The sequence below is a fragment of the Cololabis saira genome, chromosome 17 (assembly GCF_033807715.1).
Source record: "Cololabis saira isolate AMF1-May2022 chromosome 17, fColSai1.1, whole genome shotgun sequence".
NCBI classification, from domain to species: Eukaryota; Metazoa; Chordata; class Actinopteri; order Beloniformes; family Belonidae; genus Cololabis; species Cololabis saira.
This window is the reverse complement of record NC_084603.1, coordinates 39,260,127-39,283,906: the sequence shown is the minus strand read 5'-3', so window position 1 is coordinate 39,283,906 and position 23,780 is coordinate 39,260,127. Positions and strand designations below refer to the sequence as shown.

The 23,780-nt window shown below is 42.0% G+C and overlaps 1 protein-coding gene across 2 annotated transcripts in view; it reads left to right on the top strand.

Annotated features, from left to right (window-relative positions):
* piezo1 (piezo type mechanosensitive ion channel component 1 (Er blood group)) overlaps positions 1-23,780 on the top strand; it is a 119,280-nt gene that overhangs the window by 21,985 nt on the left and 73,515 nt on the right. For both annotated transcript variants that reach the window (XM_061746189.1, XM_061746188.1), the window contains exons 2-5: positions 12,927-13,022; positions 13,277-13,442; positions 17,602-17,743; positions 19,266-19,530. In XM_061746189.1, the coding sequence (XP_061602173.1) occupies positions 12,927-13,022; positions 13,277-13,442; positions 17,602-17,743; positions 19,266-19,530 (669 nt within the window). The remainder of the gene's footprint in view (positions 1-12,926; positions 13,023-13,276; positions 13,443-17,601; positions 17,744-19,265; positions 19,531-23,780) is intronic.

Sequence of the window (23,780 nt, the reverse complement as noted above, 5' to 3'; positions counted from 1 at the left end):
AGGTCACTGTCAAGTCCAACTGCCTTTAATTTAAGCCCATAATCGGCTGTTATCCCGTCTTCTCCACTAGTTGAAGCTATTTTTGCCACTCAGTGCGAGTAAGATGCTGGTCCAGTGGGGAAGTGACGTCAATGCATACCCTCTATACATTTTCCTGCAATTCATATGGGGGTGGCACCTTGGGACGCCCCATTAACAAGCCGCCACTGGTATGTTGGGCTGATTGACTGCACATCTGAGCTGTATTACACTCAAATGATGTGCCATGGCTCTCGCGACTGAATGGCTATGTTGTGTCCGGTCTTCATTCACAGCTCAGAAGTCAGGGTAGTGTAGAGTAGCTGAATGGCATCAATAACTGTGTTTCCATGCATCAATAACTCTTTTAAAACTCGAATATTAGCAATAACCCGGTTTTGCACGCCCATGTAAACACCAATAACCCCTTTGAATAACCCGAATTTGCTCATATTTGGGTTTTTAAAAACCTGAATATGACCCCTGGGTTACTGCTTTTAAAACCTGAATATTGGGTCATGTAAACGCCTAACAGGATATCCCGATCAAACGGAACAGGAATTTGTTTTCTGCGCATGCTCTTTTCGCAAGGAATCTTGGTCTTTTGAGTCCAGGAAGTTCTTCTAAACACGGAGAAACGCAAGACCAGGCCACACTTTTGGAGTGAGGAGGAGACTAATCATTTTATAAATTTAATGAAGGATATGAACATTTTGGCATTTGTAGACGGTAGAAAATACCGGGATAGCCAGATTTACAAGAAGGTGAGTGAAAAGTTGCGTGAAGCAGCATTTGTTTTGAATTTGGATACAGGAAGGAGAAGCGGAAATGATGGGAATTGCGTCATGATGTTCTCCGCGCGTCGCTGGTTTGATCGAGATGTTCCAAAAGATTAATTATCATGTATACAGGGATAACCCTATTTGCTCACGCATGTAAACGGAATATTCAGAATGTTTCAGTAACCGGAATATTAGCAATAACCCGAATTTTGACTGCCTGTTAACGTAGTCAGTGCTTTAGGTGGGCTATGCTGTTTGGAATCTAGAAATACAAGTCAAGAAAAATTCAAAGATTTGATTATAAGGCCCATTTCAGCTCCCTAAATGTATGTTCCTCGTATATGCTTGCCAGATATATTTGTCTGTTGGCATGGTGGGAGGTTTCTTACGCAAGACAGGCTGCCCTGCCAAGCAAACAGTTGCGGTGTCTAGATAATGTTGATAAGCATGGCTGTTCACATCTGCCTTCTTTGGCCTGTATCTGGGAAGAACAAACCAAAGTTACTGAAGTGTTAGTTACTTTTGATGAAAATTTAGAAAATAGTTTAGAAAATGAGCTGAGAGACTGTTGGAAAGTGGGATGTGATATAGAGGAAACGTTGAAGAGGTCAGTCAGAAAACAGAAATAAGAAGGAAGAGGAAGTTTATACCACTCCTTTTGTGAGCTGTTGAGGAAAGTGAGATCCGTGGCGCATACAATGTGTTCACCACCGATGACCAGAGCTGTGGGACTGACTCTGACTCTGAAGTAAGGCCAGGCTCTCTTCTGAACTCTGGTAACAGATCCATGTTATTATGACTGTTACAGATATGTGTTATCATGACTGCACACACATCTGTGTGAGCGTATGTCATGATTAACTCGGGTGGAGGTCCTGCACACGTCCTCCACCAGATACTGGATCTGCAAAGCTGTTCTGGGATGAGGCGTGAGGGTGAATGCATGATACAGTTCTTAAATCTGAATCCCTTTTCATGTCATTTGTGAAGAGTCCTCCTGACCTCATCATGGTGCTTCCATTAAGGTGGATGTCTCCATTTTTCCTGAACTGCAGCCCAGACTGGGAGATCACATGGTTGGTTTGAAAGGAATCCCCCTCCACCAGCTAAAGAACAATGGAGCTCCTGGGCCGCTGGGGACGGTTGTTAAATCTGCAGAGGAAACAAGGTTTCCTGCATTCTGCTAAGAGTCATGAGAGGAACCCACAAAACAATAATTGTGTAAAAATAATGCAAAAACAAATGTTGGACTATGACTTCAATTAACTCAACAAAGAAGCAATGTTAAAGTAACTTTAATTATAACTATGTTTATCTAATAACGCAGATGCGTGTGCACTGCTCACAATTAAAGGAACACTGAAAACACATCTAATCTCAATGGGGAAACAATGATGCTGTATACATACATTTGCTATATTGATATGGACCAGGTAGGAAGGTAGGTAGGTGTTAGGAACCAAAGGATGCCACATTGTTTGGAAATGAAAATGTTCAGCCTACAGAAGACCAGATTCTGACTCATTCAAAGTGAAAAGATGATGTGGTAGACTAGTTCCTGCCAACTCTGACCAGTGATGACATGTTTTGCCACGTCATCCTTCAACCGCTGGCTGTAGAGCTGCTCTCTTACCTAGAAATATGGCCATGTTTATGAGACCAGGACACCGTGTCGCAGTCTTACACGCTTCTCTGCAGCCTCCTCCCTGCTGTCGCGCCACCAAATAAATCATGTTTCAGACAGATTGTAAATCCAGTACGACTTTGTAGCAGGGCGAGTGCTACGGGGCCCGACCGACAGGATAGAGGAGAACACGGAGTTTTGTGCAGAACCCTTTTATTTCGCCAGATCACCGCCACACGTGCACAAGCACAGCATCCAGATCACATCAGCATACCAGGGACGCCTTGCTGCTGTCCAGCTCTGCCTTATAAGGCAGGCAGGGTGGAGGCGCGGCAGCCACTCGGGCGGATGGGACACAGGTGCGTGTGTCCCATCAACCTCTCCACCCTGCCACACACCCCCAACGCCAACCTCGTGCCGGGGTCCGTCCGGCCGAGCCGACTCCGCCTCCGCAGCCGCCTCCCCAGCTGCCTCCGCCTCCGTCTCCGTCTCCGCCATCGCAGCCGACTCCGACTCCACCTCCTCCTCCGACTCCGCCTCCGTCCCAGGAGCCGTCGCCTGGCGGCCTGCAGTGACTGCCTCACGACCGGTCGGCTGCAGCGCTGCCGCGGCAAACCTCAGGCGTGGTGCCGGGGTGGGTCGCTCTGTCGGCCCCGCCGTCTCGGGAGCCGTCGCTTGGCAGCCCGCAGCTTCTGCCTCCCGGCCTCTCAGCTGCGGCGCCGCCAGCCCCTCCCGCGCTGCTGCGGCGAACCTCAAGCGTGGCGCAGGGGTGGGTCGGTCCACGGGCATCAGTGCCGCCAGCACAGCGAGCTGATGCTCTCCCTGGTCCCGGAGCAGGGCGGCCAGGTCCGCCATGGCATGGGCGAGCGCGTCCAGGGCCCGCTCCGTGCCTCCCTTACGACTCGTATCGTCCGCGTATATATCCGCAGGTTTGTCGTGTTGCTGCGCCGAACAACACGACAAACCTGCGGATCATGTTGACACAGAACTGTCATGTGTTTTTTTGTATTTTAACTTTTGTACTACAGTACAAATGCACAAGTGAGCCGTTATGGTGCTGCTAAGTTTAATTGCTCAGTTCATTTCTATGTGAAGTAACATGCCACGTGTTATAGGCATGAAAATAAAAATAATGAAAAATTGCCAACAGGTATTTTTGTATTTCTACATCTTGCTGAATCAATATCGAAGCATTTAAATCAATTTCTTAACAATACCCAGCCCTAAAGGTAAACATACTTTAGTACTAAAAAATATGTTGGACAGTAACTGTCCTCGAAATAATGTGCTGGTGATGGTCTGTGTTACAACCCGTTAAACGCCCGGCGTCCAAGTTGATTTTGGTAATTAACCACCTGGCCTGTTAATTAGTGAAATACGATATATATTTCTTTTATGTTTACAATCCATTCCTCTTTTGCTGTGGCTCAGCATTTTATACTCAGTGTTTCCTCAACCCACAATGTGTTATGCTTTTCTTTCACAAATGTGGGAATGATGGTCCAAAATTGCGTTAAAATGTACAACACAGTTATATGTATTTATTTTGCCTGTCTGGCCAGCACTCTAATGCTCTGATCCTGGAATAGATCCTGGAGTGTTATAGATTCAGTAAAGTTTCCACCGCTCCTCCCCCTCACAGTACTGAGCTCACTCTGTCAACTTTAAACCCACTCAAGCTCACAGGTTTCAGCAGAAATGCCAAACTGTTGCTTGAGATATGGAAATATCCTGTAACTGGAAACTGAGCAACCAAGTATCTGGTTCTTCCACGAGATTTAAGAAATGTCATCTTAATAGTGTAGTTCTTGGAGTTGGTGAGGAGTTAGAAGCAAAATGCTGCAGATCAAGAGGGAGGAGTAAGGAATACAGGTCTTGAATTTAACAAGAAACACTGCTAAAGCAGGACAGCAGAACCAGACGACACTGACAGGACAGAGAGCAAAACTGGGAACATGGGAAGGAACCTCACAAAGAAAAAGGAACCGAAGGAGGTGAGAACGGGCTATATATACCCATGTTACCCAGTCCAGACTAATGAGGAACAGGTGGCAGTAAGAGTAAGAGTGCTGAGTAGAACATGAAGCCAAACAACATGTCACACACCAGGAAAAACGAGTCCTGGACACAACCTAACAGGAGAATCTAAAAAAGACCAGAAAGAACAAAAGAAAGAAATGGAAGAAATATACCATATACCAAGAAATCTAACCTAACAGAACCAAAACCCAAAACATGACGATCGCTGACTCCCAAATAGTCTCCCAGTTAACCAAAACCTGAAGAAGGAGCTGTCGCGCCACTGCCCCCTCTGGTGTTGCCCGTCTTGATAGACAGATGATCACATAAATCCATCACACCTTTACGCATCACAGTGTTTATTGCTGAGTTTTTGGTATTTATTGGAAACATGCAGGTGGAAAGGGTTAATGAATTCAGTCTGGAAACCACTCAATCAAAGGAGATTCAACACAGCAACAGGGACAGTTTTATTTAGGAAGAAAGAGAGAGGGGAAATAAAAACGAGAACAAAGTCCCACTTGACTGAGTTTAGCTGCCCCAGGGTGTTGGCAGTTGTTTCTTACGGGTGGCGTTTGCTGGGAGGGCCAACGTTGCAGGTTTAATGGTGGTTTATACCACAGTAAACCTCTGATATAAACCCTCGTTAAACCTGGTTTGTCCCAGGTCTTTTGCAGATGTATTCCTGACTGATCTCAGGTTTATCAGAGGTTTATTGTGGGTTTGTTTGTCATGGGTGTATGTGTGCATCACACACAGTGAACTTTATTGGACGGTTTGTGTGTTACATAAAGATCAGATGACATTTTATGGCAAATGAATGCAGAAAACTTGTTTATTCCAAGTTGCTGCTGTATTTTCAAACTAAATGAGTAACAAGTCCCGTGGGATCTTTGCTCTTTCACTCTCCACCACCCACGGAGGTGTCTCCCACCCTGACTTGGGGACTTCCAAACCATACTCAGTGCAGATGTTCCTGTACACTGCTGGACTGTCTCAGTCTGTTATCCAGGGCCGGCCCAAGCCTCCATGGGGCCCTAAGCAAAATGTAATTTTGGGGCCTTCTATTACTGCCAATAATACTGATTATTGATCATTCACACACCCACTATAAACGTATTTCATGTTCTTCCCTGTCATTACAAATACACTTGTAAAACTAGATGTAATAATTTTTGTTGTAGTTAGATTGTAATCCACAGTGATTAAGACCATGGAAGCAGACAACAGATTAACAAACTTGCAGAAAAATCATTCAATTAATATTTTGCAAACTCTGCCCCTACTGGCCACCAGTAAACCGACATGCCACCATGGATTATATCTGAGACTGTAATGAACGATTCATCAAAGGGTCCCGTTCTTGAGCTGCTGCTGAAGCTCATTGGCCGTTCTCAGCATTGTTGCTAAGCAACCAACGTTATTGACACAGGAAGTGAAGGGGAGACTGTTTAGCCAATCAGAATGCAGAACACGATGCACAATGTAAATCCATACAGAACCTGCTGAAATGAAGGCTAGAGGGGATTAATGGGTGCATTTAAAATAATGTTGTTTTTTAAGTAACTAAAAAGTTACTTTTCATAGTAACTCATTACTTTTTGGTCTAAGTAACTGAGTTACTAACTGAGTTACTTTTTAATGAAGTAACTAGTAACGGTAATTAGTTAATATTTTTCAGTAACTGGCACAAAACTGCTGGCCACGCAGAGAAGCAATAGATAAAAGATCAGAGAGCTGCACAGTTGCAGCAGTGTTGTTTCCATCATCCTACTGTCAGCCTGGCATGTTTTTACCATCTATGGTTTTTAATCTGAAATGGGAGCAAATTCAGCTACAAGAGCGGCCTGGGGTTGATTTACACTTAATATTTAAAGTGTCAATATGCCAGCAGTAGTCTACTCTAGTCTGTTAACATAATATTGTTTATGTATTAATTATTGTTTTTTTGTACAATAACATACCTTTGATCATGTATGAATCATCAATCACACATAAAAAAAAAATATATATTTTTTTTAACTCTTGGAGTCTTAGTTCGCTAATTCCTTGGGCCGGCTCTGCTGTTATCCATGCTGGAACAAAGGAATAACAGGAAGATGGCCACTAGGTGTAAGGTGCTAAGTGAATGTCTCGGGTACCAGAAATCCAGCCGATGCCGGCATGAACCATGGAGAGATCCACACTGAGACACCGTACCAGTGGCTGCACAGGCCGGGCTGAAGAGCCGAGGTGGATCTATACCTAACATTATTGTGTCAGACCAGTGTTGGATATCAGCTGAAAACAATCGAGGTTGTATTGGAGGAGAGACTGGAAAGAGGGATTAACTGTGTCCATTCCTTCCAATCACGGGTCTGTTTAGTTATTCTGGTTTCAGGGTTTCTTGGTGATTTTCTGTGGTTATTTACACTTGTCTTGAGTTCCTTGTGCTTGCAGCGTGAAAGCTCTGTTTGGTTTAGCTAATTCTGGTTTGTGTTTAGCAGCTTTGCTTTATTTCCTGTTTTGCTTTAAAAATATTTTCCTTTGTCTGTGATATGGTTCTGGTTCTTGTCAGGTTCTGTGGGCCAGTTGAAAAAGCATTAACTTGGCATAAGACTGAAAGAAGCTCTTGTAGGACTAAAATGGAAACACATAGGTCGTGTAAGACATTATTCAGTGGTTATTGCGGTAATTCAGCTGCAGTGTGTATTACGTGTCATGTGAGAGTAAAACTGAGACGATGTCAGCGTTGAGGAGCGATGGCAGGGTTTTCCCCGGACTCGTGCATGCCCTTGTTGCTGGCGTTCCCCCCAGCATGCAACAAAGCCCCGGCAGGCCGTTTCTCTAACAGTTACTGCAGTGTTGGGAAGGAAGCACGTCTAGACACGATCAGCTTAATAACACACAGGGTGAGCACCACTGTTGATGTTTGGGGGAAGCTCTTCACTTATTAATTAAGGCAAGGCAAGGCAAGTTTATTTTTATAGCACAATTCAACACAAGGTAATTCAAAGTGCTTTACATCAACATTAAAAGACGGGGCGCTTGGTGGTGCAGTGGGTTAAGGAAGTGGCTCATATACTGAGGCAACAGATACAAATAAAATGAAGTAAAATGATAAGAAAAGAGGTAAAATAATAAAAAGCACAAGTTGTTAAAAAGTAAGGTACAGCAGGTACATCTCATTCTTACAATGGCAAGAATTATGTTTCTATACGGTCAAAACGTACAAAGACCGGGTCAAATACAGTATTACAAAAGTAATCTGTAACAATTCGTACGGTGAATTAAACCAATTTGACAATTCTACGTCACAATGCCTGTTTCCAGGTCTTATTTCACACAACTGACGAGAATTGCGTTTCTATACGGTCAAAACGTACAAAGACTGGGTCAAATACAGTATTATAAAAGTAATCTGTGCTTTTAACACATTGTAAAACACCTTTATGTAGAATTTGGCAAAAACAAAAAAGGAGTGGTGCTTCAGTTGTAGGAATAGCCTGCTCTGACAGACATGCTTCTAAATAAAGGGAATTGCTCATAAACCCCTCCTCCTGCTGGGTCCTTCCTCTACGCACCTTATTATTTGTCTTGTGGGAACGTGGCCATTTGCCTGTTTTGCTTCACTGAACCTTATAATTGTACTTAGGACGTTTTTAGATTGGATCCCGCATTATGTGGGGACGTAACCTGTGTGGGTGTGTAGAATGATCCCCACATCAGCAGGATTTATACTCCGTCAGACAGGTGTAGTTTTCAAAACCAGCATGGATGAACATCAGCATGAGTGTTTTTTATCCGGGTTCTGCTTCTTGCAAAGCTCCGGTTTGTCATCTTTGTGTCCACTTGTTCAAATAATGGACCATCATCCTTTGTGGTTCTGGACATTTGTACACCGGAGTAGCTTGCCGATCTCATAATCCCCTCATCCCGTTATTCATCATGCAAACATAAATGTTACCTTGGACCTGCTGCTGCTTTTACTCTCATCAGCTGTTTCCTTATTTTGTAAAATAATAATAATAATAAATAAATGAATAAATCAAAATCCAGCTACAATTGGAGCCTACCAGCGTAGCTAACCACGCCCACAAACAGGGACAGCCAATCAGTGTCCACTTCAAGGTGTGACTGACCGTTGTTTTCCACCCACAACTCAAGCACAACAAGCCCACCGCACAAACACAGATTTCACAGTAAAGGCAACTCGCAAACAGAAAAAGTAAAGTTAGTAATTAAAAAATAGATTAAGCGATTAAAAACCATAACGTGCTAAATATGCCTGTAATTAATTAATTGCAATTAAGACGCTAATTTGACACCCGTATTTATAAAAAACAAAACAATCAAAACTATTGTAGATCTAACTGTTAACTTCTTCACGCACACATGATTGGAGCTCTTTCTCTTAACGACGCTGCTGTTAGAACAACTGAGGGGAAGATCAGCTATTGTTTGTGTGAACAAGGTAATAAGTGCAGAGTAAATGGCTCGTAGGTGATGATGGAAGGAGCTTCCTGCTCCATCACTGGACAGTTTCTCTCTGCTGTTAAGCTGTGGACAAATGCTGCCTCTTGCTGGATCTTATCAGATCTTTGCAGCATTTGTATAATGACTACGTTTACGTTCAGTCAAAATTGGGGTTAAGGTCAATATTCCAGTTACTGAAACATTGGGAATCATCTATTTCCATGCGTGAGCAAACAGGGTTATCCCTGTTTACATGGTAATTCATCATTTGGGATATCTGGATCAAACCAGCGACGCACGGAGAACGTCATGATTCCTAATAGGGATGTCCCGATCAGGTTTTTTTGCCCCCGAGTCCGAGTCCGAGTCCTTTGATTTTGAGGACTTGCCGATACCGAGTCCCGATCCGATACTTTTATAAAACAATAAAAAATGAAGAAGAGAAAAGAAAATTATGCAGGATGACCCTTTTATTATATTTTAACATGTGTACTGTAAACTGAGCACATAGGAGGTAGGCAGCTTGAACATTCTTAAGTCAGTATAAAAAATGTTAATGAGCAGAGAGACTGCATCTGCAGCTGATGTGTTGCCTGCCATTACAGGTAATTTTTATTCATCATTTTGTTTGGTAACATTTTATTTATATTGTTATTTGAAAAGGAGAACTTCTCCTTTTCCTTTTTTTTCTTTCTTTTTCTTCTTCTTCTCATAATTTAATTAACTCATCATGCACTTTTTTTTGTTGACTTTGGTACCTGAGTTCTGGCTGTCGTGCGCAATATATCTCAGTGATTGGTTATTTACATCAACAACAACAGACATGATAGCATAGGGCTGCTTCAGCTTCAAAACAAACAGGCGTGCTCTGCGCGCATGCGGTGCTCTCCGCGCATGGGGTGTATGGCTGCCGCTCCGATTGTGCGTTGATTTATGGTCCCGCGTCACACCAACGCAGAGCCTTCAACGTAGGGTCGGGCGTAGGGTGCGCGTCGCCGCGACCCTACGCTGTAGACTCTGCGTCGGTGCGACGCGGAACCATAAATCAACGCACACGTGGATGTCGGCGCCAGTGAGTATTTTCACCGGACATTTTGACCAGAGAGATTATAAAATACCGGACTTCGGCATATTTTACCGGACAAAGTCCGGCAATTACCGGACAACGGAAACCCTGATATATATATATATCCGATTCCTGATCGGCTCATAACGTCCGAGTCCGGATCGGGACAACTCTAATTCCTAACGTCATACATTCCCGTCATTTCCGCTTCTTCTTCCTGTATCCAAATCCAAAACAACAACAATCAAAAATCTCATCCATTATGTTGAATTGGGGGAAGGTAGATGGGTCGGTTTCTTGTCCCTGTAGTTCGCCTTTTCCAGCGTCTTCCAGCGGTACTTGATCTGGTCTGGCGTTTGTACAAATGCTGCTTCGCGCAACTTTACGCTCACCTTTTTGTAAATCTGGCTATCCCGGTACTTTGTACCGTCTACAAATGCAGAAATGTTCATATCCTTCATTCCATTTATGAAGTGATTAGTCTCCTCCTGGTCTTGCGTTTCTCCGTGTTTATAAGAACTTCCTGGACTCAAAAGACCAGGATTCCTTGTGAACAGAGCATGTGCAGAAAACAAATTCCTGTTCCTTTTGATGGGGATTAGGCTATACAAGACCAAATATTCGGGTTAGAAAAGGAGTAACCCAGGGGTCATATTCGGGTTTTTATAAACCGGAATACGAGCAAATTCCGGTTATTCAAAAGTAGGGGTGTAACAATATATCGTGCCACGAAATTTCGCGATACAAAAAAGTCACGAAATGTGTCGTGGAGGTGACAAACTGTATCGCAATATTGTCTTATTAATATGAATCTATTCTATGTTGACTAGTAACGCGCATCCGACCGCGGCCGCGGCCGTGACCGCGCGGACCAAAATCTTACTCCGCTCAGAAGAAACTAGTCCCGTTTTGTGGTCCCGTTTTGAGCTCTGAAACTTTACTAATGTAAGGCTGGTGTAGAGTTAAGCCTTACCTTATTAAATTAAACCTTTTTGGGGTCGTGAGTAGTAGATAAACACGGGGACAACTTCTGCTGAGTTCCAGTGTACTTTAATGTCCCTCAACAGTGTAGGATTTTAGAACATCAACACAGCACCTAGTGCCGTACTGTGGCGTATCACTCCGCCCAATCTAAAACAGACTAATCACTACAGATAAACTGACTAGTGTCATTATAGTCCCTGATTTACATCAGAATATAAAGAATATATTTATAAAATAATCAATCCTGAATTACCAAAATAACCTTCTTAACAAAAATAAATATCTTACACTTATAAGGTGAGCATGAATCAATCTGTTTTATGATGTAAAAGTGTATGTATTTACTTTTATTTATTTATTTAATTTTAGTTGTAAAATTTCTGGAAAAGAAAAAAGTCAAATCATACATGAGAGAAACTATTCAGTTTGTGGCAAAATATTTGTACTTGTATGAAACTGAAGATGCATAATGCAAACCTGACATTTAGTTCAGTTTGTGGAAAATGGTTGGCCTGGCTTTCTCTTTAAAACTTAAACAGTTATAAAGCATTACAAACTGGAACAATAGGGCAAACGCACAGTATTGTTTTGTATTTTGTGTCTTTCAAATAAAAGACAATTTTTTCCAGTCATATGTTCCTCATTCAAGGTTGTTAAAAAAATACTGCTATAATATCGTATCGTTATCATGACCTCAGTATCGTGTATCGTACCGTATCGTGAGATTAGTGTATCATTACACCCCTATTCAAAAGGGTTGTTGGTGTTTACGCAACCGGGTTATTGCTAATATTCCGGTTATAAAAGGGTTATTGATGCATGTAAACGTAGTCAGTCATTGCTTTGACCCCCGTGTACATGCTCAGTTATGTGTCCCTGTTTAGGATGATGGGCTTTTGGTTTTAAGGGTTCTGAGGAGAACAGCTGACAGTAGGAGACAAACCTTCATTCCCACGGCTCTGCTCGTTGGTCCTGACAGACATGAGAACAGGAAAGTTACCAGCAGGAAGTGATTCAGACATTGAGTCATCTCCCTGCAGAATGAGACATGTTCCTGACGGCAGACTCAGTCTTCCCCGTTTTTTAACACACCACAAAAAAAGGGAAATGGTTTTGTCCGATTCAAATTCAATCAAATTTTATTCAGTTTGTTTGTGTAGCATCAGTTCACAACAAAAATAACCTCACAACATTTTACACAAACATACTCAGTGAAGACCAATTAAACCCACTTGGTTCTAGCCCATTTACAGTCCAATTCAATCCAGGTCCCAATCGTGTAATACCAATTTATAAAACTGTCCTAGCTGAAGTACCCACTGGATCGCATCTTCGCTTTGGTTTGATTGAACAAAAACCCTGTCCAAAACAAGAAAGGAGTGGAGACATTAGACAGAAAGACAACTGCAGCTGAAGCCGTTTCACAGAAGTGGACGACCGTCTCACAGAAGTGGACGACCGTCTCACAGAAGTGGACGACCGTCTCACAGAAGTGAACGACCGTCTCAGCTGGTTGGGGGTCTGACGAGACGAGGGAAACCAGTGATCTTTACAAGGCTTCCTGTACCTCAGAGAATAGACTTTCAAATACTTCTGTTTATAAATCACTGAATGGTTTAGGTCCAAAATACATCAGGGAATTGTTGCTGCCAAAGCAACCACAGAGACCTCTCAGGTGTTCTGGTTCAGGTTCAATTCATTTCAATTCAATTTTATTTATATAGCGTCTATTACAACAGCAGATGGGAAACATCTAAAACATGCAGGACAGGGGGACGAGGACTGCAACTGAGAACTACTGCCTTAACTGAAGTCCTTCCTTTCTGAATGACATCAAATGTCCCTTCCATGTGCTTTAGTTTTGTGTGCGTATGCTTAGATCATCTAGGATACCTGCTGGGGGAAACTAGATGTACGTGGGTTTAAATAGCCTCATATATAAGTGGCAAGTTGACAATAATGTTTTTTGTCTTTTCAGCCTGTCTTTTCCGCTTCAACCTGCTGTCGGTGGTTTACCTCCTCTACCTGCTGTGTCTGCCGTGGTTCTTCTGTCCAAACAAGTATACAGTTAGAGGTAAGATTGTCTGGGATACTGATACTACCTTACCTGAAGCTTCGCTTCAAAGTCACGTTACATCTCTGACACACCAGCCCGTCCCATGTTATAAATTATGTATGTGGTTTATTCCACACCTGAGGTATTCACGATGTGTTTATTATGATCACTTCCTGTCAGGGATTAATAAATGATTATTGAATTGAGTAGAATAAAATTGTGACTTTCCGTTTAACTGCATTTCTTGTGTACATTGTCTCTTCCTTTGTCAGCTTCCACGGGTCACTTTATCAGAGCAGTATTCTGCACCAGTCTGCTCTTTGTCCTGGCTCATGTGTGTTTCCAGACGGTACTCTACACCTATCCTCCCTTCAACATTGCCCTAGGAGAAAACTGTTCACAGTGGGATACCATAACCAGACATGTGGGACTGTCCAGGTATGTATGGTTGGAGGTCTTAGTTGGGTAAAACTGGAGAGTGTGTGGTATGATGCATTATTGTATTTATAGAAGTGTGAAAAAAAAAAACTTGTACCCACCTGTATATAAATAGACACTTGATGCATTGATGGAGTCTTTCCAGATGCTGCACGTCATTACACAACACAACCCCCCCCAACCATAAGAGATGCAGACTTTTAAACTACGCACTGACAACAAGCTGGATGGTCTGCATGACGCTACTTCCATGGTTTTCAAATACAGTTTCACATTTTGAATTATGTGATCATAGAACAGTTTTGCATTTGACTTCAGACCATTTTAAAAGATCTATTGTCCAGAGAAAAAGAAGGAGAATAAGAAGAAGAAGGCAGTGACTACGTTTCCATACAGTCAATGACCCTTTTCAACCGGAATATTAGCAATAACCCGGTTGGGCACGGCCATGTTAACACCAATAACCCCTTTGAATAACCCGAATTTGCTCATATTCCGGTTTTTAAAAACCCGAATATGTATGGATGGATGGATGGATGGATGGATGAGCCCCGGGTTACTCCTTTTAAAACCCGAATATTTGGTCATGAAAACGCCTAACAGGATTTCCCCATCAAAAGGAACAGGAATTTGTTTTCTGCACATGGAATCTTGGTCTTTTGAGTCCAGGAAGTTCTTATAAACACAGAGAAACGCAAGACCAGGAGACTAATCACTTCATAAATGTAATGAAGGATATGAACATTTCTGCATTTGTAGACGGTAGAAAGTACCGGGATAGACAGATTTACAAGAAGGTGAGAAAAAAGTTGTCCGAAGCAGCATTTGTAGGAACGCCAGACCAGATCAAGCTCTGCTGGAAGACGCTGGAAAAGGCGAACTACATACATACAGGGCCGAGAAACAAAACCACTTCTACTGGACTGTTCATTATCCGTCGTGCTGCTGTTATTGTTGTTGTTTTGAATTTGGATACAGGAAGAAGAAGTGGAAATGACGGGAATTGCGTTATGACGTTCTCTGTGCGTCGCTGGTTTGATCCAGATATCCCAAATACAGGGATAACCCTGTTTGCTCACGCATGGAAACAATTATTCCCAATGTTTCAGTAACCGGAATATTGACCTTAACCCCAATTTTGACTGAATGTAAACGTAGTCACTGTTTCTGAAAGTACAATAGAACAACAGCCCCTTGTTAACCATGTCTGTACCATGTCTGTTCATAACAACTGGTTTAGGCCTGAGTCAGACACTTAACTCCATCCCTTCTTATGCCAGGCATGAATCCTTACAGTCTCCATGTGTTTCCATGTAAATAATGACACAGATTTACCTAATTTACCGATGTTATTAGGTTGTTAGTGTATGACGGAGCAAACTAACGTAAGCGCTAACACTACCACACACACTAAACTGAGTAAAAAACATGTTGATATGTCCCTCATCTGCAGCTCAGTCACAGAGCTGGAGCTGATCCCTCTTCTCTTCTGTGAGTCAGAGGTTGGACTGCTCCCGGTTGTTAAAACATGACAGAGGGGAATGCAGAAGTAATGTGACATCCAGCTGGCGGGTAATACTCAGCAATACTCAGGAATCAAGTGATAATTCCTCTGTTGCATATTGAAAAATCCTGGATTTTATAGCGTGGAAGAACAGCCAAAATACGGACTATTGTGCACCAATCTGAAGCCTGCCACTCATCTGATAACTGATAAGCCTACACCGATAACTGACTGGCCGGCATTGACGAATGAGAATGTGACTCCTCACTTTACTGGGCGGGTCATTTTAGTGTCGAATGCAGCAACTCATTGGATCATCTATTGTGGTGGACGTGGGTTAAAATTGGAGAGGCTAACGACGAGCATACATACATGCTGCAAATATGTAAGGTGCAAAAGTGCAAAGTAACATGTTGTTGGATGTTGTTCAATGTGTTGATAAGCCTAATGGCTTGTGGAAAGAAACTATTTCTCAGTCTGTATGGCACTGCATGCTGCGGTAACGCTTTCCCTATGGTAGGAGGAAAAGACAGTTTTGGCGCTTTTCCATTAGTAACTACTCGGCTCTACTCAACTCAGCTCGGCTCAGCTGAACTCAACTTGGCCTGGTTTCTTTTCCACTACAATTCAGCACCTGGAGCAGAAGTATGAGGTTGGAGTGAAGCTGCTGTGACGTATTTGATTGTGTATCTAAACGAAGAAGACAACAACACTAAAGATGTAGAACCTGGAGGAGATGATAGATGTGCTGCTGGATCTGTGGCTTGTGTTTGATATCAAGTTAAAAAATGAGAGTGAGAGAAATGTCAAGTGGCTACGCTTTTTTTTTTTGTTAGTTTGTCTCGGTGCTGCTGAAAAGTCAGCTGGAGCCGTGAGCAGCTATGAAGAGACAGAGCTCCTGGTGGATCTGGTCGTTCCTTATCTCCGTCTAGATCCCTTTTTAATTCTCTCCTCAGCACCAGGTTTATGAACATCTGCACCTCAGAGTTGGATCATGAAACAGACTTTTGCTGCCATTTCTGGTTGAATAAAATGAACCAGAATCCGTCAGAGTCTCTTTCTCTGATTTCCTCCTCCTGACTCAGACGTCTGACTCCAACCCCCCGACCAATCGGTGGTCTGTAGTGTGATGATGTCAGATACAGCCGACTCAGCAGCTTAGAACCTCGGCAGAATAGTTACAGAAAAGTATCTACTCGGCACGTTAGACCCCTGGTGGGAAAGCGCCAAGCCGAGTAGGTACTAGTGGAAAAGCGCCACATGTGTCCTGGATGATGTTGATGGCTCTCTTGGAACCGTGTGAAGTGTATAAGTCCTGAATGGCTGGTTGGCGTGATCTGATGATCTTTGCTGCAGTCCTCACCACCCTCTGGGGGGGGCAGCTCTCCCCGTCCTCCACAGGGAGGGAAGGCGTGTCTGGGCTTTCTTCAGTAGCAAGGTGGTGTTGATGGTGTTCTGCCACAAAGGGGGAGCTGGTTCAGTTATTTAAGAGTTATCTTACGATAGTTATTAATAATTAATAAAGTTTATTACTTATCAAAATGAATTAATCAAAACGGGGCACCACCTGACTTTTCAGGAAAATAATAACTAAACAGCAAAATCAGTCTCAAAGTAGCTGTTATTCCATACCTGATACAGATACAGATACAGATATATATATATATATATATATATATATATATATATATATATATATATATATATATATATATAAGACACCACACCCCGGACACTCACTGTTTGCCAGCTGCCAACTGCTGCCATCTGGGAAACGATACAGACTCATGAAAACAAGGAAAAACAGACTCAAACAGCTTTTACCAACAGAAATAACCACTCAACAAAAACAGGAGCTAATGTGCAATAACAAAAATGATTGTATGTTGATGAAAGTTCTTGTAATGTCCGTGAGTTCATGTATATGTGGAGGGGTGAAGATATACAGTATGGTCTAGATATATATATATTTATTTTTTTTTATTTGTTTTTATTTCATTTTATTTATTTTTTATTTATTTTATTTTATATATGATGCACTGACTGGAGAAGACTTTTAATTTTGTTGTACCTGGTGACAATGACAATAAAGTTGTATTTTATTCTATTATTTACACAAGTGTTAAAAGATAATAAAACAACACTTGGGATGAATTCTGATGGCTAAACTACACATAAGGAACAGCTAAATAAGTTGAGACGTGGTTTAGAGTCCAGGCTGAACTCATTAAATGGTCCATACATATTTGTTTTCTGGTATCTTTTTTATGTTTATGATTCTTGTATATTAAGCTTAAAACACTGTAGTTCAGAGCCAGCATAATCTTTGGACTTTTATTGAACTGATTCGTTTCTATTGATATTAAAGTTATCCTCCCGGTCATTTCCTCTAACCCTACAGGTATGCCACAGTACATTTGCTTATTCGGTTATGTACCATGTTATTGAAGTGTAGCTTTTTGGTAGTGGTTTGAAAGACATCCATCTGTGTCAGCTAAATAGCAAATTAAGAAAACAATGATATAATATTGTCCAGGGTGTAAGTCTCTGGAGCCGAGTGGCCACAGAGGAGTGGCTAATGAAGAGACAGAACGGTACATGAAAATTCAAGTGTTTCTTTGTTGGGGACTTAACGCGTGTTCACATGTTTTGTAGGCTACCTTTGGATGATCCGTGGAACATGCTCCGCCTGTTGTGTCCTGACGTAGGCGTGTGTGTGGTATCCATGGTAACCATCATCCTCTGCAGCAGACTGGTCAGGAACAGAGAAATGGTGGTTGCTGCCAACATTACATCAGTAAGTTTGTGTTTTACAAGACCAAAAAGGAGAACATATGTTTGATGGCTAATGACAATGTATTGCCTGTATTCATATTTGTTTTAGATAAATAGATAGATAACTTTATTCATCCCTGAAGGGAAATGAAGTTGTGAGGTATGTCCGGTATGAATACAATAAAAATAGGCAGAGAAGAAAGAGGAGAGCCTGCACACCTGTGTTTATGTCACTCACCACCGTAGCATTTTCAGGGACGTCTTAATCACCGGAAAATCCCATTTCCCTGCTTCAATCTCAGACACAAATAAAAGTATCACATTCATATCTGATTTATTTCCTCCAGTGTTGTGCAAGTACATACTTCTCATAAACTAGTTCAAAGTTCACATAGTTTAAAAATGAATAGTTCATGTTCATAGTTCACCATTTTCACTTTGAACTAGTTCAAATTCAGTTCATTTCAATATTTTTAGGTGAGAAATACGAATGAAACACCACCCTATCCTAAAACTGTTCACTGTACAATCATGTTTTGTTCTAGAGGCTGTAAATCTCCAACAATGTAGTCCATTATCAGTGTTTCTACCTGTTGCTGGTAAAGCAACCCCCTGAAGGAGCAGCAGTGAGACTAATAATAATAATAATAATAATAATAATAATAATAATAATAATAATAATAATGACTGGGGTCGTTTGGGGCTGTTGGGTCTTCTTGGTCTTTCCTGATCACTTTGTTTGATTGTCAAGGACTTGCAGATATTTTCTCACACTGGACAGATGATTTAACTCCACGTGACGTTTACAATGTGAAGTTGACGGAGACGCTCAGACTTGTTTTCTCAGCGCAGGTGGACATAATTTGCACAAAAATGTTAGATTTTTACCGTCTGACTCTTTGGGAGATGATGTGTAAAATTCCTGCAGATAATGATAAGGATCATCATCTGACGTCTCGCTGACGCTGCGTCTGCATCGTCTCTCTCTTCTCTGGTCATGTAAAGATGCACCGGGCTCGGGCCGCCGTTGCCATGGAGATAGTGCCCGTTGTTATGCTAGTGTGCACTGCATTGTGGGTAATGTAGTGTGACGTCGTCGTCTCGAGTATTTTAAATGTGCGCCGCCCGCTGGTGAAATGTATTCCCTAATAATTGGACCTAAACAGTGAAGCTGAAACTCACATAATCTGAACAGTTCAAATTCCAGTTGGTGATCTGCAGAATGAACAAGTTCACGTTCAAGTTCTTTATTTGCAAATATGTTGCGCTCAGTTCGACGTTCTCACAGCCGCCGTCAGAGTCTCTTTCTCTGATTTCCTCCTCCGGACTCAGACGTCTGACTCCAACCCCCCGACCAATCGGTGGCCTGTAGTGTGATGATGTCAGATACAGCCGACTCAGCAGCTTAGAACCTCAGCAGAATAGATACAGAAAAGTATCTACTCGGCACGTTAGACCCCTAGTTGGGTCTGTCTGAAGATGAAAACAGTCACATAGCTGTCCTTTACTTCCTCTAACTTCTATTTCAATCCTTTCAAACTTAGATAGGAAACAGTCCTGCAGACGGAACATCGGATGACGAGGAGGACGAGGAGAATGAGGAGGATGAGGGGTCATTAGCTGATGAAGATGAAGAGGAGGAGACATTAGCTGATGAAGATGAAGAGGAGGAGACATTGCCCGGTGACTCAGATGAAATGTCTACAGCAGCCAGAGCAAAGCAGCTTGCTGAACATCTGAAGGCTACGGCCCGGAAGGTTCTGCATGACCTTGGGAGGATTCTGGCCGTCAGCCTGCTGGGTTTGGCTGGTAAGAAACAACTTCACCTGCTAGAACTGTGTCCCATCCGTCACCAAGACAGCAACATTATTATTATTAACAGGATAATAGTCCTGAACAAATACATCTGTGGGAAGATTTACCGTGCAAAGTTTCAAAACAAAACACTATACATGATTTAGGAATTAAAAAAAAAAAAATCACCTAACATGATAAAAGATGATGAAAACAGATGGATTAATCCGTTCTGATCTAGATAAGTGATGCACAGAACCGCAAACGTGACTGATTCAGAGCAACAGACTGGGATCTGGGAAGTGGCAGGAGACACCCAAACCCATGAGCTCCATCACATCATTAGTTTTTTTTTTTGAACATTTATTAAAACAAGTTCCTTGACAGAGAATTTCACACAGTGGGTCAGACATATACAATGACCAAGTAGACCAAATGAAATAAAGCAAAAATAAGTAGACACAGGATAAGGTGAAGTGGTATCTTCTAAGGGTTGGTGTTATACTCCTGTAAAGGGGGAATGTGAAACAGACTCACAGACACGATGCTTGTCATTCAGCATCCAGTTCTGTATTGTATTTTTTCCAAACATAGATTTCTGAAACATCACATTTTTTCAATACAGGATAACACAATGTCTAACGGCAAATCTCTTCAACACACACACACACACACACACACACACACACACACACACACACACACACACACACACACACACACACACACACACACACACACACACACACACACACACACACACACACACACACACACACACACACACACACACACGGGCACGCAGAACCAGCAAAAGTCTGCGGTAAATACAATCTCACTCTTAAACTCACTCTCAAAGTCACTACAAACGCTTATACAGGACTGTCTCAGAAAATTAGAATATTGTGATAAAGTTCTTTATTTTCTGTAATGCAATTTAAAAAAACAAAAATGTCATACATTTTGGATTCATTACAAATCAACTGAAATATTACAAGCCTTTTATTATTTTAATATTGCTGATTATGGCTTACAGTTTAAGATTAAGATTCCCAGAATATTCAAATTTTTTGAGATAGGATATTTGAGTTTTCTTAAGCTGTAAGCCATGATCAGCAATATTAAAATAATAAAAGGCTTGTAATATTTCAGTTGATTTGTAATGAATCCAGAGTGTATGACATTTTTGCATTACAGAAAATAAAGGACTTTATCACAATATTCAAATTTTCTGAGACAGTCCTGTACATGTTCTTGTCATACTGAGCTATCACTAAAGGAGTTTTCAAATATCTCCTCCTCACCTTCCAACTGGATTCTCTCTAAGTTGGGCTGCTCAGGCTCCTGTGCCAGGACACCCAGGATCTCTCCCACTCATCATCCACAATTATAACATTGGCCTCCAGTTCCCATTTGCCTTTTACATCCAGTGTGTCAGTAGATCTAATTTATTTTCCCACAAGTACCCACAAATGTCCGGACATGTTTGGAGAATCCTCCAGAGTACTGGTATGTTTGTCTCTGTACTCAATGACAGCCTTTCAGTCTAGTTGCAGGCTTTAGTGGCTCTGTAGCGCCTCTACACTGCAAAAACTCCAAATCTTACCAGGAATATTTCTCTTATTTCTAGTTAAAATGTCTCATTTTTAGTCAAAAAATCTCATTACACTTAAAACAAGAGTCATTACCAGAAAAATGACTTGTTATTTGACAATTTTCACCTGTTTCAAGTAAATTTTCACTTGAAATAAGTAGAAAAATCTGCCAATGGAACAAGATTTATCTTCTCATTACAAGCAAAAAAATCTTGTTCCACTGGCAGATTTTTCTACTTATTTCAAGTGAAAATCTACTTGAAACAGGTGAAAATTGTTGTTTTTTCCAGTGATGAGTCTTGTTTTAAGTGTAATGAGATTTTTTTGACTAAAAATTAGACATTTTAAATAGAAATAAGACAAATATTCTTGTTAAGATTGTGAGTTTTTGCAGTGTAGCTGCTAACATACGATGACAGGGACGATGCAGAACTTTCAGCATGAAAAGTGGGCAGGGTCTGATAATTGTTTGGAGTGTTTTTTCTCTGTGTGGTTTTCAGGCCATCCTGTGATACAGTACGTTTAAATACTCGATGGAACAGTGATAAAGGGGCCTGGACCTGCTGACTCTGTAACAATAGTGCTGGTACTGGCGTTGGTACTGGTGCTGGTGAAGATCAAGAGGGGGGTGGATGTGTGTGTTTAAAAACATGTTGGAATGAAGTGGGTGTTCCTTGTCTGCAGTCGGCCTGTTGCTGCTCTGGGCCCTGCGATGATTGCTGCAGATACTACGCACGTGAGAACAGTATTTTGGGACAGAGACGAACAGAAATGCCTGTGAAAATCTTTTTTGTTTGTTTTTTCATTTGTTTTTGGACACAGTCTCTGATAACTGTGGTAACCAGGAAGTAACCAGGAAGTACCCAGAACCTGTTTTGCTGAGGATGTGTGTTCTGACGTGTGTTCTCAGTCCAACCAGGGTGCTTGATTGACTTTTATGAGTTTATTATTTTATTTACAGGAGTGCCTGTGCTCTGGCTGCGTCCCTCAGCAGAGCCACAGTGTAGCTTCATAGCCAGCATGCAGATTCGGTATATCTTTGGTCCTGGTTTCCATCCGTGTCTTCTCTATTCTGTTTTAACACATCTTCTGCTATTTACCATTGCACTTTGACAGACATCATGATGCAAAAGCTTGCACATGGTTCCTTTTCATCATATTCACTCCCCCTTGGAGTTTTTCAGAGTTTGTAACATAAGAATTGGTTGATAGCTGGCGTGTTTGAATACCGGGGTTACGAAGACAGAACAAGGAAAGAAGACATGAACTATGGAGACACGGATACTACTACTATTACTGCCGTATGTATATGTATATATATATATATATATTTATATATATATATATGTGTGTATATATATATATATATACATATACATACACATGTATTATTTATATATATATATATATATATATATATATATATATATATATATGTGTGTATATACGTGTGTGTGTATATATGTATATGTATATACATGCTAATGACACAGGTGGAAGAAAAGGAAGACTTGTTTAACAAGACACAAGTGTTACCACAACGAAGAAAACACAGGCTTTAATAATGAAGAAAACAAGAAATTCAAAACAACCCAGAAGTTTAAAAATACAATTACCACATTTTTGCAAGGATTAGATGGTATCTGTGATAATGTCTACCACCACTAAGTCACGCCAGAACCAGATGAGTAGTGAAAGGTTGCTTAATGGAGCCAAGGGGCCTCATGTACGAAGACCGCGTTGGTTTCATCCCAAGTCCAGAAATCTTGTCCTGTCTCCTCCCTCAAGAAGATTAATTTGAATATTCAATTCAATTCAATTCAGTTTTATTTATATAGCGTCTAATACAACAGAGTTGTCTCTAGACGCTTTACAGAGACCCATACCCAGAACATGACCCCCGAGCAGTTATTACATAAACAATGGCAGGTAAAAACTCCCCTGGTGGGAGAAAAACCTTAAGCCAAACAGTGGCAAGGAAAAACTCCCCTTTAGGAGGGAAGAAACCTTGAGCAGGACCAGGCTCATCAGGGGGGACCCTCCTGCCGAGGGCCAGACTGGTGGGTCAGGGACGGCAACAGCACAGCAGGCAGGTGGAAGCAGCAACGGGATGACCGGGGGTGGGGACCGCAGGCCAGCACGCAGCTCCCGAAGCTCCGGCCCAATCAGCAAGTCCCAGGTTGGGGTGCAGGGTCAGGAAAAGACTTGTGCTCCGTAATGCAAGCTACAAGCCACCCACGACCACCTGCAGGACAAAAGAGAGAAAAGGGAGGAGAAGGGGGGGCCAGCAACGGGATGACCAGGGGTGGGGACCGCAGGCCAGCACGCAGCTCCCGAAGCTCCGGCCCAATGTCCCAGGTTGGGGTGCAGGGTCGGGGAAAGACTTGTGCTCCGTAATGCAAGCTACAAGCCACCCACGACCACCTGCAGGTTCCGGTGTCCGGCAAAGGATGCTGCAACATGGACAAAAGAGAGAAAAGGGAGGAGAAGGGGGAGCCAGCACAAGAAACTACAGGAGCGACTCTGACACACTAAAGTTTACACTACCTAGAGATTTACCAACACCAGCTAGAGGTTTACTAAACACTAACTATAGGCTTTACTAAACAGAAATGTTTTAAGTTTAGTTTTAAAGGTGGAGGTGGTGTCAGCCCCCTTAACCCAGATTGG